The following is a 15,610-nucleotide window of genomic DNA, read 5'->3' on the forward strand; positions in this document are numbered from 1 at the left end:
AATCCTCCTGACAGGATACATCTTAGTTAAGTCCTAGGAGGAAATGTGTCTCCTCTCTATGATGCATTATCCACATCTTCTTCCTTCTTGTTTCTCACAGACTTTGGCACCTTTATTCTGGTGTTCTGCACCAAACAAACAAACACCAACTTTATGGAAGTACTCACCAGTACCCATATGACACCTCACACGCTCACACAGCAGTTAATCACTTAAGATCAATGAGGACTGATATAATTATGCTGTGGGGAAAAAAAGTTTATTAACTAACAAGATTTTTGATTGTATCACAGAAGATAGGGAACTAGTAAAAGAGAGAAGTTAGGAAGCTGAATATATAAATATATATAAATGTAGCCTGGGATAAAGGCATTCTACATTAAGAGAGCGAATATTCCAAACTTTAAAACACAAATCAAGTCTGTTTACAAGTTCAGAATGATGGGAAAGTTGAGAATCTTAGAGGTTCCATAAGGGATTAAGTGGTTCTTCTAGTGGTCCATCAGACAAAACCTCAGGAGATGAAGATTTTTCCATAAGGTAAGTATGTTGGTCTGGTCAGACTTTCAGCATCGAGATGATGAGCAGGGAGCACAGATAGATCGTGGGGCACTTGGAAGGCAGGATGCGCAGGCAGCAGGAGGTGGACAAGGGACACAGGATACCGAATTAGCACATGGATTGCAGGGGAGCCTGTAGGGGGGAAAGTTGTTTTAGACATTTAGTTGTAAAACAAATAAAAGTTAAAAGATTTAGAAATCCTATAGCATCAGGAGTGGAAGAGAACTTGGAATCAACTAATCAATCCCTCTCATTTTAAAGAAGAAGAAACTGAGACAAAAGATCTTGTCCAGGGTCTTATAGATAAATAGTAGCAGAGCCAAGCCTATAACCTAAGTGTCCTGACTCCCAACTGGTACCTAAGTAGAAAAATAATGGGATCAAGGAGAAACAGAAACAGAGACAAGCAGAGACAGAAAGACAGAGAGAAAGTGAGAGACAAAGAAACAAAGAGACAGAGATACAGAGATAACAGAAATAGAGACAGAGAGAGACACAAAGAGAGAGAGAGAGATGAAAAAAGAGACAGAGGAAGGAAGGAAGGAAGGAAGGAAGGAAGAAAGGAAGGAAGGAAGGAAGGAAGGAAGGAAAGAGGGAGGAGGGAGGGAGGGAGGAAGGAAGGGAGGAAGGAAAGAGGGAGGGAGGGAAGGAGGGAGGGAGGAAGGAAAAGAAAGGAGGCAGCTAGAGTCTCAATCTACTGTCCTTTGTTGTCAAAAACAAAGATGACATCAGGGAGGTGATGCTGTGACATGCAGGTGAGTTGGATTTAAGTGGGGGAGGGCTGTGTAAAGTCACTTGCCTCACTTTCCCCTACAGAGCCATTTGAATCCAGTGGCCAAATATAGATCAAGATGACTAGAGATGGCCCTGAATGCAGTAGGAGACCTTGTCACAAATTTTACCAAAAAACAAATAATGCTGGACAACACAATATTCATAGTTTTTCAGTTTTCCCGTGAGAATCATGATTCCTTTTGCAATTAGCAAGAGGAGAAGACAACTGGAGGTAAAAAGTGTTGATATAGAAAAAAATACGGGATTTGGAGTCAGCCTGAGAGCAAATCACAGCGTTTCCTCATTTTTAAAACATGCAGGACAAATTATCCCTTCCAGAAAATAGTATTCCTACTATAAGACAACACACAGGTGCCACATAAACAACCATGCCCTCCTTTGTGAATATTGCTTTGAAACTGTCTACACAAGAAAATACTTACTTGCAATCTTCACTCTCCAACAGATTTCGGTAGGTGGAGATTTCACACTCCAGCCGGGCTTTAGCGTCCAGGAGCACCTGGTATTCATTGTTCTGGCGTTCCAGGTCAGCCCTGATCTCAGACAATTGCTCCTCCACATTGCTGATCAGATATTGCATCTGGGCCAGCTCAGTACTGTAGCGAGCCTCAGATTCACACAAGGAGTTTTCCAAACACTCTTTCTGAAATAACAAGAAACAATGAGATATTGGCATTTTCTTGCACCATTTCATAGACATTATCTTCCTTACTCCCATGAGACAGGTGCTAGAGACATGATTCTCTCCCTTTCTCAGATAAAGAAAGCCCAGATTGGTTAAGTGACTTAGTACAAAAGGAATTAATGTAAAAAGCACAATTTGAACTCAGTTCTTCCTAACTCCAAGTCCAGGACTCAATCTACTACACCCCACACTGCATTTCCAACTTTAAAAAAAAAAAAAAAAAAGACAGTCTCTGATTCAGCCATAATCTTAGGCAGTGTCTCAGACACAAAGAGAAGAAAAAAGTCATTAACCAGAGAAGCCATCTATTTTCATGCTCTATTTCTATAGTAACCCTCAATAGCAAACTCCTAGAGAATTAAGCAACATTGGATAGTGGAAGAGAACAAGGCATTTAGAATCAGAAGACCTGGGTTCAAGTTTTTACCTCTACAATTTAGCTATCTGTTTGATCTTGGGCAAATCACTGAACCTCTGATCCTCAGTTTTCTCATTTGCAAAATGGGAAGTTGTTTTAGATGGCCTCTGTCTTCATCCTCTTCTAGCTTCTAAATCTACAGTCTTATGAAGGTAACTCTGGAACAATCTAGTTTCCTATTTTCTCAGGCTTCTCATGAAGATCAAATGACAAAATATGGGCAAAGTGCTTTGTAAACCTTGAGGTACTCTATAAATGTCTGCTCTGTAATTCAGTTGGAAGAACCCTGAGTCTGAACTTGCCTTTCATCATAGACTTTTAAGATAATGCTTCATAGCACCCTGCCAATAAATAGTACTTCAAAGCACGTATGTTTATTCATTAGAGGCAGCATGGTGTACAGAGTGCATAAAATGCTGAATTTCGAAAAGAAAGATCTAAGTTTACATTCTGACTTCTGATACTTTCTCAATATCATCTGTAGAATGGGTATGATAACACCTGGCACACCTGAGGATGAAATGAACTGGAACAAGAATTATTTAAGCACCTGACACCATGAGAGTCAGGTATTATGCCAAGCCCTTTGCAAATATTATTTAATTTCATCCTCACAACAGCCCTAGGAGGTAGGTGATATTGTGATCCCCATTTTACAGTTGAGGAAACTGAGGCAGATGGATTAAATGAGATGTCCAGGGTCACATAACAAAGAAGTAGTATTATTTGAACTCAAGACTTTCTAACTTCAGGCCCAGCACTCTATCCTCTGCCTCCAACTAGATGAGCTAATAGATGCAAAGTACTTAACTTGCTCTAAATGTCAATTATTCCAGAGATATTTCCTTTCTTTTTTCTCTGTCCCCTACACAGTACCTTTCCCTAATAAGCATTTAATAAATAGATTGTAAATACATATTCCTTTGCTTTCTGTCCCCCCCTTTAGATCAAAAGCCCTTCTTTTTTGTATCCCCTGGGCTTAGCGTAGTGCCTATTTCATAACTGACTGAATTGGACATTCCACAGAAATTTTTGATAATATTATTCTAAAGGAAATAGAGATGAGGTTTGAAGTGATTGCCTGTTTTTGAACAAGGAAATTATTCAATTCAAGATAGTTGATAGAGGGAAAATACTGAATTTATCATATAGGAGTTATAGAAAAAAAAAACCTACCAGCTTGTGCTGAGCTTGCAACTCAACCTCCAGAGCATCCACTGAGCGTTTTAGCTCCAAGATCTCAGACTGACAGCACTGTATCTCCTCTGAACAAGACATTTCCTGCATACTGATGCCCTCACTCTGAAACACAGTGGAGGTACAAGGACAGATTCAATTATGAGTAGCCCCAGGAAGCTAGCAGCTACCTCCTAATATTGATCCCCACTGCCCTCACCTGAGCCAGGAACCACTGCTCCACATCATTCTGGTTGGTCTCCACCATGGCCTCATACTGGCACCTCATCTCACCCAGCACCCGGTTGAGATCCACAGGTGGGGCTGTGTCCAGTTCAATGTGGAGTTTGTCTCCCAGCTGGCGGTGCAGGTTTTGAACTTCCTAGAGAGTCAGAAAAGCAGAATGCACAGTGTAAGAAGGCTTTTTTTCTCTTTATACAAATCTCCCTTGCCTCCTGAGGGCATCATAAAGAAAGAAAATCTCCCAGGAACTGAAAAGCTCTTGCTCAACATCCATGAGAGGAAGAACCTGCTTAGAGAAATTTTTAAGCTATCAAACAAGTTTGTGGCCAGAAATGGACTTCCTGAAGGGGAATCTTTTTACCTCAGGGCTCTGTGGCTGCCTCCCACTCTAGACTACAGAAACCGAATCCCATCCAATGCCTTGATTTGGTTAGAAACTGCTTGAGTGATGTCATCATGCCATACTAAGCACTTCCAATTTCAGACATAAACCAACCAATGTTGTTAACTAGATCTGACAAAGCTTGGCACTAAATGGAATAGGAGAACAATGTTAACATACAAAGAGTAAATATACAAAGACAAGGAAGCAGAATTCAGATAGAATCCACCAAAGTAATATTGCCTGGGCTGAAGCATCTGCTCAGCTCAATGACCATCCATCTTGTCTCAAATGATCCATCCATCCAGCATAGTTTTATATATTTCAGAGAGACTTAGGATTATTAATTATTATTGATGTCCCTAAAAGATAGTATGATATAGAGGAGAGAGGGCAGCCCTTAATACAAAGCAGGAAGACCTGGGTCCAGGTCCCAGCTCTAACTCAGACTGGCTGGTGTGATGATGGTTAAGTAAATTCCTCAACTTCTCTGTGCTCCATGCAATGCTCTCTGAGTACTAAGTTACAGAGGAGTTGCTGATGTTCATAGTTGAAGAGGATGTCCATATTGAAGTTCTCTGCATGGGAGAATTCACAAGTCCAACTGAAAAATGATGTTATCACAAGATAGTATATGTCCCAGTATATATTCTGAGGCATGGTTTCAAGACATTTTCAGTACCCTCTTTTTAGTGATAATGGCTCCTGCTACTGCTAATAATGCTGATGATAGAGAACATTTACATGAATATATAAGTGGAAGGCACTGTGCCGACTGTTTTACAAATTATTATCTCATTAGACTGAATAGATTGTAAAATATCACTTTTTTGGGGGGAGCAAATCTTTCCCAGGGGATTGGGAGAATAAAACTTGATCCCATTTGTAAAGTGCTATGTAAACCTTAAAGCACTATTTATGTTATTCCTTATAGCACTATATAAGGTACTTAGGATTTGTATGCTAGCAATCATTATTTGGCCTTCAGAGATTTCTTCTAGAAAAGAAGCCTAAAATTTTCCACCCAAATGGAATGGATAGCTTCAAATAGCCTCAGCTCAGGACCTGTGTTTGATGTATTAGCCTACCTGCTCATGGTTCTTCTTGAAGCTCAGTAATTCCTCCTTTAGGGACTCCAATTGGGCCTCCAGGTCACATTTAGCCAGAGTGAGGTCATCCAGGTTCCTACGCAGGCTTCCAATATCAGCCTCCACCAGCTGATGGAGAGAATGTTCAGTCTCATACCTTTCAACATGGTAGAAGAGAGGAATTCATAGTATGTTTCAGAAAATGGCAGACCCAAGGCAGCCATCATTTTTATCTTACCTTACTGGCTCTCTCCATTTAAGCTTTATTTTTGTTTTATTTATTCTGTAAGTTTTTCACCAATATATCTAATAGGATACAAGAGTATACTCCTCAGTACTCACATGGATAAAGAGAGTTCCTGTCTCTGGTGAGAAGTGATGTGATTTAGAGCAATGGTCCTCAATGTGGGGTTCACAGACTCCCCAAAAGGTAGATCAATTTGGATAGGGAAAGGAGTATATCTTTTCACTAATTTTTAACTGAGATTTATCATTCCCTTTCATTATGAAGGTAGGCAACAAAGTAAAGTAGTATTGGGCTTCTCTAGACTGCCAAAGGGTCCATGATTCAAAAGAGATCAAGAACCTCTAATAATCCCAAGTCAAGGAATGATAGTATCAGAACTTAGAAGAGAACTCAAAGCTTTCTTAATCCAATCCCCTCATTTTATGACTCCAACATTCTGTCCACTTCTGTCATTGTCCCTCTTTTTTGTGACCTTTTATCGGGTTGCTCAAACTGTATTTAATTTTCCACATTTGAAAGGTAGGAAAAGTAATTTCTGTCACCTTGGTTGCCAAGGGAGGAAGCCAAGAGAGAGAGGGAAGAATTAAGAGATGAGAGAACCAGAGCCCTTCTTTCTCTCCAGTTGTATGTCATTAAAGGGTCTCTGGGTCTTTTCCTCCACTCTATGGAGAATGAGTAGAAAAGCAAACAGTCTCTAAGATGCCTTCAGCTCTGACAGTCTCTGATTACTTCCCAGCCCTTTGGGTTGGAGTGTTACTTTGCCTCCTATAATAAAAGTTAGACTCAGACCTGAGTTGATTCCATTCTTGGCCAATGGGGTCAAAGAAGAACAATAATGTCTCCTAACTCTCCTGCTCTCTTACTTCCAGCCCAACTTACTTGGTTCTAAAGTCATCAGCAGCCAGTTTGGCATTGTCAATCTGTACGACCAGCCTCGTGTTCTCAGACTTGGTACACAGGATCTAGAGATGGAGAGGTGACATGGTGAGTCTTATATTGTGTCCAGACCTCCTGAAGACTTAGGTATGGTTACATTTTCATAAATTTCACATGCAATTCCAGAGCATAATTTCTCCCATGGGCAATTCAATTCAATTGCACAAGTACTAAATTGAACTCAGTTAATTTGCTTTATTTTTCCTGGCATACTTACCTGGCACATAATAAGCGCTCAATCAATGTTTGTTGATTGACCAACTCCCTCATTAGAATGCAAATAGGAATTTCTACCTTCTTTGTATTTGTATGGCTGGCGCCTAGCATGATGTCTGGTACATAATGAACAATTAAGAAATATCTGTTATGGGGCAGCTAGGTGGTGAAGTGGATAGATTACCAGCCCTGCAGTCAGGGGGACCTGAGTTCAAATTTGATTTCAGACACTTAGCACTTCCTGGCTGTGTGAGCCTGGGTAAGGAATTTCCTGAAGAAAAAAAAAAAAAAAACTGAAATATCTGTTGATTCGTTGATTGAATTAAAAACAACTTTCCCTCTTCAAAAAACTTCCCATGGCTCCCCATTGCCTATCAAATACAATTCAATCAATTAACCAACATATATTTATCTACATACAACATACAAGCACTTTCTTTTCACCAAACATACTACAAACTACAAAGCAGGCTACTAAGACAAAAATGGAACAGCTCCTTCCCTCAGTGAGCTTATATTTCATCAACCAAGACAAATGCCATGGCCTAGGATTCCTAGCTCCAACTAGATGATACAGTGCTGGATCTGGAGTGCTAGGCTGGGAATCTAGCCCTAGACTCCTACCAGCTGTGTGACCCTGTGAATCGCTTTACCTCTGCTTGCTTCAGTATCCTCAACTATAAAATGGGGATAATAAAAGCAACTAGCTTAGAGGGTTATTGTGAAAATCAAATGAAACATTTGTAAAATGCTTAACATAGGACCTGGCACATTGTAGATACTTAATAAATGCTTATTTCTTTCCCTTGACTCTCTGTAATCAGGATACAATCTACTTATGCAGATTTATTTCATACAACTACCCCTTCCCTATACACCCAGGCCAAATAAAGTGCTTACCGTTTTCTATGCTATTCTTATTCTTTCCTCAGGCCTGAAATTAGAGAGATATGAGTTCAAATCTAACTTCAGACATGAGTTATGTGACTTAAATCACAATTTCTTTTTGCCTCAAATTCCTCATCTATAAAATGGCAATAATAACAGCACCTACCTCCCAGGTTTGTTGTAAGGATCAAATGGGCTGATTATTATAAATTTCTCAGCACAGTACCTGGAACATAATTAACACTTTCTAAATTTTAGCAATTATTGGTTGTTGTTAATTCACCACTTGCCCTTCACCTGAAACATCTCCCTTTCCATTTTTGCTTATTGAAATTCTTTTAACTTTTAAAGTTCCAGGGATGATTCTTATCCTATAAGTAATATGCTCCTTCTTTCTGCCCAAACCTCTCACACCATGTGCTTATGCCTTTAGTACATTATATCTTCTATTATATTTTTTAGGGTAACTGTTTTTGAAACTTCTAAGCTCTTTAGGAGCAGGGATAAACCCCAGCAACTAGCACAATAGACAGCCCATAGTAGGTGCTCAATTAATATTTGTTGAATTATATTGAAAACTTTTAAAGGCATCTTCATATATCTTATATATTGGGGACTGAGCCATATACACAATGGAACTTCTGAAAAAAAGGAAGATTGAAGGACAAATAAAGTAGGTCCCCAAATAAAATATAAACTTCTTAACTTGCATTTTTGTTTACTTTGGCTGTAAGTGATCTTTCTAGACTTGCTGCATATTGTGTATGCATAAAATAGACCTATTATATCTATGCATATAATATGCATTCCAGCTTAAAAGTCTATGTTCTGTTTCCCAAACTTGGTACTTCATCTCCCATCTCTTTGCCTTTGCATAAAACCATCCTTCCCATCTAAAGAGGCATTAGCCTGGAATTCCTGGCACTCCTTACCTATATCTATTAAAATTCGTAGTTTCCCTCAGCACCAAGTCATATTCTGTGAATTATCAAAAGCTTTTCCTTAATCTCCTCAGTTGGCAGTTAAGTAAGAATGCAAGATAGAAAAAAGTTAGCATCAAGCAGACCAGAGTTCATCCTACTTCAAATATTTACTAGCTGTAATGAATCTCATTAATCTATCAATATCAGATTCCTCATCTGCAAAATCAGAGTTAGATTAAAGGCTCCAAGGAAACTTTCAATTCTAAATCTTTGATTCTATGCTTCTTTTCATTCTCCAATTTAAATTGTATATGTAAATCTGCCTATACTTTGTTTCCTTCTAGTAAAATGTAAATTCTTTTAGAAAAAGGAGGGGTTTTTTCCAGCTTTTTAATCAATGTAGCTCAACACATAGTAGATAAATAATAATTTTTGTTAGATTGGATTGCATCAGAAGAAAAAATGGGGACAATAGTATATTTCTTTTATATCACACAAAAAAGATGCCACCTTCCCTCAAGGCATAATTGTAATGGATAAGTTAGGAAAAAACAAAAGTAAGCAATTAGTGCAAAAGACTATGATGGAATATCATATTTTCTCAAGAAAACAGTTACATTCCAGAAATTTAAAAAAAAAAAAAAAAAAACTTTCTTATTCACTAAGCTTACCAAGAATCTGCTTTTGGCTTCTCGGTTTGGAGCAGATGATGATTTGGAAAATAGTATTTTTGTCTATCCCAGGGTTAAACAAAATGGCCTTCTGAAACTGGGCTGACAGCACATGAACCCTGTGCAAATGCCCTACGTCAATGGAGATGAATTTACATCATCTGTGAGTCCTCTAAAGATCCCACAATTTCAGGCTCGGAAAAGATTTCAAAGACCATTTTGTCCAAACTGCACCCAAGCAGAAACTGCTCAACAACATGCCCAAGGAGTGGTCATTCAGTTTCTAACTGAATACTTCTAGTCATGGGGAACCCTATTGTCTCCTAAAGCACGGCATTCCATTTTTTAAAGTCTGTTCTTCAGTTTAGCTGAAATCTACTTGTCTGAAATTTCCAAGCCTCTGACTTCAATTTCTTGAGTCAAATTTTGCCTTTTCAAGAAATTTTCAAGAAAATTTAAGGTTCATTTGTATCTATCTTAAGAGTATAAAAAGCCCATATCCACAATCCCAAAAGGGCTGTTTCTGCTTTTTTTTTTTAAATCTCCTTCCACGAATAAATGTATGATTTAGCCATATTTTCACACTACATCCTAAGATTCTACAAACCAAAAGCACCCCCCAAATATTACCTTCTGCTGGAGTTCCTCCACAGTCCTGAAATAAGATTGGTAGTCTGGGCACACAAAAGAAGGATGGCACTTGCTCCACTCCTGAATCTTGGTCTCCAGCTCTGCATTCTCCCTCTCCAGTTCCCGCACCTTCTCTAGGTAGTTGGCCAGACGGTCATTGAGGAACTGCATGGTCTCCTTCTCATGACTATTCAAGAAGCCTTCACCATAATTCCCACAGTTCCCAATGTTGGCAGGGATGTTGACAGCCCCTGGTAGAGGGCAGGCTGACCAGCAGCTGTTTGGCAGACAGAGGCTGGGTCGACCCAAAGAAGTTGTTCCAACACGAACTCGATTGTTATGGGCCATCGCTGCAGAAAAGCACATGGAGGCAGCTTGAGGTTCCAAAAGTCTTCCACTCCTGATGAAACCTGAAGAGCCAAATGTTCTACACAAATTAGCAGCCATGGCAGCAGAACAGAGGTGTTGGGTTGTGTCTAGGTTGTATTTACCCAAAATTAAGCAGCTCCTTTTTTCCTAGACCTATTATATATATATGCATCTAGAAGAGGGTGTTGGTGCAGGAAACTAGCATTCCACTCAGTATTTATGTTATTGTACAATGTCCTGATTAGTCGGAAATATGGTTTCCTATAAAGAGTTAATTAGATCATAAAAAAGATTTTTGTCTAACACAGAATGGCTTACTATCATATGGCCCTAAAATGCATGCAAAAAACCTCATTCTTCAAAGACTTATAAACTCAACAACCCAAATTCAGCCTTTGAATTACTCTTTGACCTCCCATTCAAGTTTGTAAAATTGTGAGGAGTCATGCCATCCACTTATGGACACCAAAGGGCCACATAATTTCTACTTCAAATCCTTTTTCTGCTCCCAGGAAATTCATTTGAATAAATCCTTTGATCCCTGAAAAATCTAAAAAATTAGAAGAGTCTAAAACACATTGTTGTCCTGTTATGCCTGTTGTCCAGGCAATTGGAGTTGGAAGAAAGAATCATAACTATCCTCTTCTTCATCCAATGACTTTGTGTGTAAGGTCATATAAAGGACATTCAAAGATGGATTCCCAGATTCAGGACACAGATTTTCTGAGCAACCTTAGACAAAACTGAAATCATAGGATTTAAAGTTGAAGGAAAATTGAGAGCACATCTAAATGTATTGAGGCCTAAAGAAATGAAAGGACTTCCCCAAGACCATGTAGATATTGAATGACAGAATCAAGACTAAAACCTTGGACTCCAAAATAGCTCTAGAGTAGAACATTGATAAGTGCTAGAGAAAGCATTCATCTGGAATTATGAGGGGGGAATGAAATTCTAAATACATTTGACAAGGTAGCTTTGAAAATGATTAAGTCTAAAAGAAAATGAACATTGAGAGTCAGAGGGGAAAAAACAAATGTATTTTAAATATAGTTTCAAATTCCCAGGAGAATGTGTTCTCATCTATTAGAACTTTGTGAGTTGGCTAAGATCAACAATGATTAATATTTTATGATGTCTATTCTCAAAGCTTCCCATGTCTTCCTTTCTCAGCATCTCCACTTATTACCTACATTCCCACCTGCTCCTCTCTTAGGACTGTGTTTTCCTTCAACTTGTTTTGTCCAAACTCTTGGACTTTGATCTCCTTTCTCTTGAAAGACTCTCACACCTTTGAAAAATACATCTTCTTTGATAGTCCATTAATAAAAAGACTCCTGCACAAAATTTGAATTTCCTTAATCTTCAGACATACTCACAGCATCCAAAAGCTTTATTGTCTTACTCTGACCCATAACAAGCATATGCCATCAACTTGTTTCTCCATAAACCCCAGAAAAGGATAATTAACCATCTAGCTTCTTTGCTATGCTAAATAAGATGCCATCTTTGACCCCATTCCCAGGATGTGTACATTGACTCTTGGCTTGGAGGCAGTGAAACAATCTAAAATGCAATGCTCTTGATGATGAACCAGGATTCAAAAAAGGTGAACAGATAACCTCTTTTCTAAGGGTCTCTATCCACCTCCCTCCCCCTTTCACTATTGACTTTGGATCATCATCTGAGTTTAGCACAATCCAACAAGCCTTTATTATGTGCCATAATATGCAAGCCCTCAATACTGATCCAGATAACCAGGAATTGGCCCCAAACATCCATTGGTTTAAGGAACTCCCAGAGAGCAAAACCAGAGTCAATGTATGAAACCCACAAAGAAGTAAATTTGGTCTTAATATCTAATTAATTCTATTTTTGAAACTTCCAACTTCCAACACTAACAATTAGTGTTTTCTAAAAGTAAAATGAGCTGCATCAAGAGATAATAGATTACTCCTTGTTGGAAGTCTTCAAGCAATAACTAGATGACCATTTGTCAAGAATTTTTAATGAAAATTCTTTTTGCATATGGGTAGAACTACAGGATTACAATTCCTTCTATTCTAAATTGTGTGATCTTCTGGGTAGGAAAATGATAGAGAAATGCTAAGTCAGTGAACTTAATTTGTTGCTGTGGAATTGAAGGAAAGGAGCCTAAGGGATAGACAAATAAAGAAAATATCAATGGAACTCCGTGACAATGGAAGGAGACATGATAAAAGAAATAAATGGTTAGAAAAGCAGCTGAGGATATCATGCAGTAAGAGCAAAGAGTCACAAGTGGATAGTTTGTGCACTGGATTGAAATGTAAAGAGATTGAGAGAAAGCCTTTGATATGTTGGACATATCTTTTATGGAGGCTCTATGGAAGAACATCACCAAAAAACACTTAAAATGAAAAGTCATGGATTGTTTGAAATCTGTACCAAAATATTCCTAAACCACTCCCTGCTCAAGAACCTCCACTGACTCTCTATTTTCTGTCCAAGGGTTCAATAATTTTTAAGAGTATAAAGAGAACCTGAAGCCAAAACCTCTGCGCACTATCCATAAAGAACCAGCCTTTAAGTAAATCAGATCAGGATTCAAGTCACATTTCTGACACCAATTGGCTGTATGACCTGGAGCAAGTTCCCCTTACCTTTCAGCATCCTAGGCACCTATTTAAAACTATAAAGTACAGGGGCAGCTAGGTGACACAGTGGATAGAGAATCAGCCTTGAAGTCAAGAGGACTGGATTCAAATCTGGCCTCAAACACTTAACACTTCCTAGCTGTGTGATCCTAGACAAGTCACTTAACTCCAATTGCCTCAGCCAAATATATATATATATATATATGTGTGTGTGTGTGTGTGTGTATATATATATATATATATATAGAGAGAGAGAGAGAGAGAGAGAGAGAGAGAGAGAGAGAATAGAAGAGTTGTTGGTACAGAAGTTGTTGATCTGAATAAATGCAAGAACTTTCTGCACTGGGCACTGAAAATATCAGTGGTACAATCCAAAAAAAAAAAAATTTTATTCAAGTTCAACGCTTTCTGCTATAATAGTCTGCTTCTGCAAATGGTAAGAGACCATTTGAGTTATCTGGGAGTTTTTCCTCATTTCTACCATTAAAACTATTCTTCAAGTAGCATATAGTTAACTCTAGTTGCTAAGCCTTATAACCCATTCTTTGCCTTCTGCAAATGAAGTAACTAGTGCTTAAAACAGATTTAGGTTCACTCAGGATAATAAAAGTTCTACTTTAGATCAAAGTGAGTCTGTGAACACCAACTCTTGTGATTCTCAGTAGAAATAAATTTGGTGCAAAGTATAGTCAAAGACTCAAAAAGTGACCATCAACACATGCATACAAAATAAGCTTTAGATTTTCTAGTCCAACTGTGATCACATATCATAAACAAGAATGTTGTTTTGGGGAATTAAGAGAGGATTTTCCAGTTCTAAATCCTATGATTTCCTATCATTCCTTTCTTTGCCAGCAAAGTCATTGACATTGCCAAATGGTTCAATATCAGAAACTAATATGAATGGAAATTGCAATAAAGAAGGTGAATTACCATCATTTTACCATCATGCTCTAAAGATCATGGAGCCTTTCTATTTGATTTGTAGCTGAAACCGCTGATATTTTCTCCCCTTATTGGAAGGTAAGTTCCTTGTCTTGCTTTTCAATTGTATTCCTTATGCTTAGCATAGGTACTTTGTGTGAAATGAGGGCTTAATAAGTGCTTTTGTTTTCCTTCATATTACATATGCATAAAGTAATAAGCATAAAAAGTGATTGCACATTTATAATCTATATCAAATTTTTACCTTCATTCCAGGGAAAGGGGAAGGAGGTAGGGGGAGAATTTAGAATTTATTTTTTAAAAAAATATTTTAAAAAAAATTTTTTTAATTATTAAAATTAGCTGTACTACAAGTATATACAGCAACAGTACATTCAGAACACTGGTACATTAAAGAAATAAAACATTTTTAAAATAGAAAACAAAATACATCTTTTATGTATGCATTAACACATACAATTCTAGCCAAAACATGCATTATGTATGTCAGCCGTAGCATCCTGATTTTTAGTCATTGGAACCGATGACTTTGTGTGCTACTTAATGTCAAGAATTTTTAGGGGAATTTTAGATTTTTATTAAGCACTTGGGTGTCTCCCAAGGTATTCAGGGCCATCTCCAGTCATTCTAATGTATATCTTGCCACTGGGCCCAGATGGCTCAGGAAGAGAAAGTGAGACTAGTGAATTTACACAGTCCACCCTCACTTAAATCCAACTCATACAGCATGTTTTGACATCACCTCCCTGATGTTATGGTCTTCTTCAAAAAAAAAAGGACAAATGGCAACAACAAAAAGTCCTTCAGCAGCTAGGTGGTACAGTGGATAGAGAGCCAGGCTTAAAGTCAAGAATACTCATCTTCACGAGTTCAAATCTGGCCTCACATATTTACTATCTTTGTATGGGCAAGTCATTTGACCTGATTTGTATCAGTTCCTCTTCTGTAAAATGAGTTGGAAAATTATTGGTCTGCATCTAAAAGAGATTTTTTTTAAAGAGTGGTGGAGCAGGAAGGATTTATTGGTAGAAGAGTATAAGAACTATTTTATGGTGGCAAAAGAATTGCCATTTGAGGGGATGTCCATCAATTGGGGAATGGCTGAACAAGTTGTGTTCTATGATTATATTGGAATACTACTGTGCCATAAGAAATAATGAGTAGGATTTCAGAAAAAATTGGAAAGGAAAGGAAAGTCTAGGAAAGACCTGGAAAATATAAACTGATGCAACGTGAAATGAACTGAGTCAGGAGATATTATACACAGTAGCAATATTGTACAATGAACAACTGTGAACAATTTAGCTCTTCTTAGCAATACCATGATCCAAGACAAACAGAAAGGCTTTAATGATGAAAAATGCTTTCTCTCTACAGAGAAAGAACTGATAGAATCTGAATGCAGACTGAAGCATACTAATTTTCACTTTCTCTCTTTTTTTTGGTTCAAGTTTTCTTCTACAAAATGGCTAATATGGAAATATATTTTATAAGATTGCACATTTATAATCATCTCAGGGAACGGAAAGAGAGAGTGAGAATCTGGAACTCGACAATTTTAAAAACAAAAGCTAAAAATCATTTTTACAAGTAATTGAGAGGAAAATAAAATATCATTTTTTTAAAATGAGCTGGAGAAAGAAATGGCAAACCTCTGCAGTATCTTTATTAAGAAAACCCCAACTGGAATCATGAAGAGTCAAACGTGACTGAAAATGAAGGAATATCAAAATTAAGCCTTGATCCATCTAGTCTCATTCCTAGACAATTCTAAGAGCAATCTGGGGCATGAGAAAGTTTA

At 37.9% G+C, this 15,610-nt stretch overlaps 1 protein-coding gene across 1 annotated transcript; it reads right to left on the reverse strand.

The window, feature by feature from the left end:
• Positions 1–253: 253 nt before the first annotated feature.
• LOC100929747 (keratin, type I cuticular Ha8-like) lies at positions 254–10,280 on the reverse strand. Its single transcript, XM_012548290.3, has 7 exons — positions 9,860–10,280; positions 6,475–6,557; positions 5,349–5,505; positions 3,856–4,017; positions 3,636–3,761; positions 1,779–1,999; positions 254–693 (listed from the first exon to the last, which is right to left on the reverse strand). The coding sequence occupies exons 1-7, from the start codon at positions 10,223–10,225 to the stop codon at positions 567–569; spliced, it is 1,242 nt and encodes a 413-aa protein (XP_012403744.2). The 5' UTR covers positions 10,226–10,280; the 3' UTR covers positions 254–566.
• Between the last annotated feature and the right edge of the window lie 5,330 nt (positions 10,281–15,610).

This window comes from Sarcophilus harrisii, chromosome 4 (genome assembly GCF_902635505.1).
Source record: "Sarcophilus harrisii chromosome 4, mSarHar1.11, whole genome shotgun sequence".
Taxonomy (NCBI): domain Eukaryota; kingdom Metazoa; phylum Chordata; class Mammalia; order Dasyuromorphia; family Dasyuridae; genus Sarcophilus; species Sarcophilus harrisii.

Excerpts from the sequence above, each read along its gene's own strand:
- LOC100929747 (XM_012548290.3), bottom strand. The coding sequence starts at position 10,225 with ATGTGCTTTTCTGCAGCGATGGCCCATAACAATCGAGTTCGTGTTGGA. Across the intron at positions 6,558-9,859 it reads TGGAGGAACTCCAGCAGAAG|ATCCTGTGTACCAAGTCTGA; the intron begins GTAATATTTGGG and ends CTCCATCTCTAG. Across the intron at positions 3,762-3,855 it reads AGCAGTGGTTCCTGGCTCAG|AGTGAGGGCATCAGTATGCA; the intron begins GTGAGGGCAGTG and ends ACTGTGTTTCAG.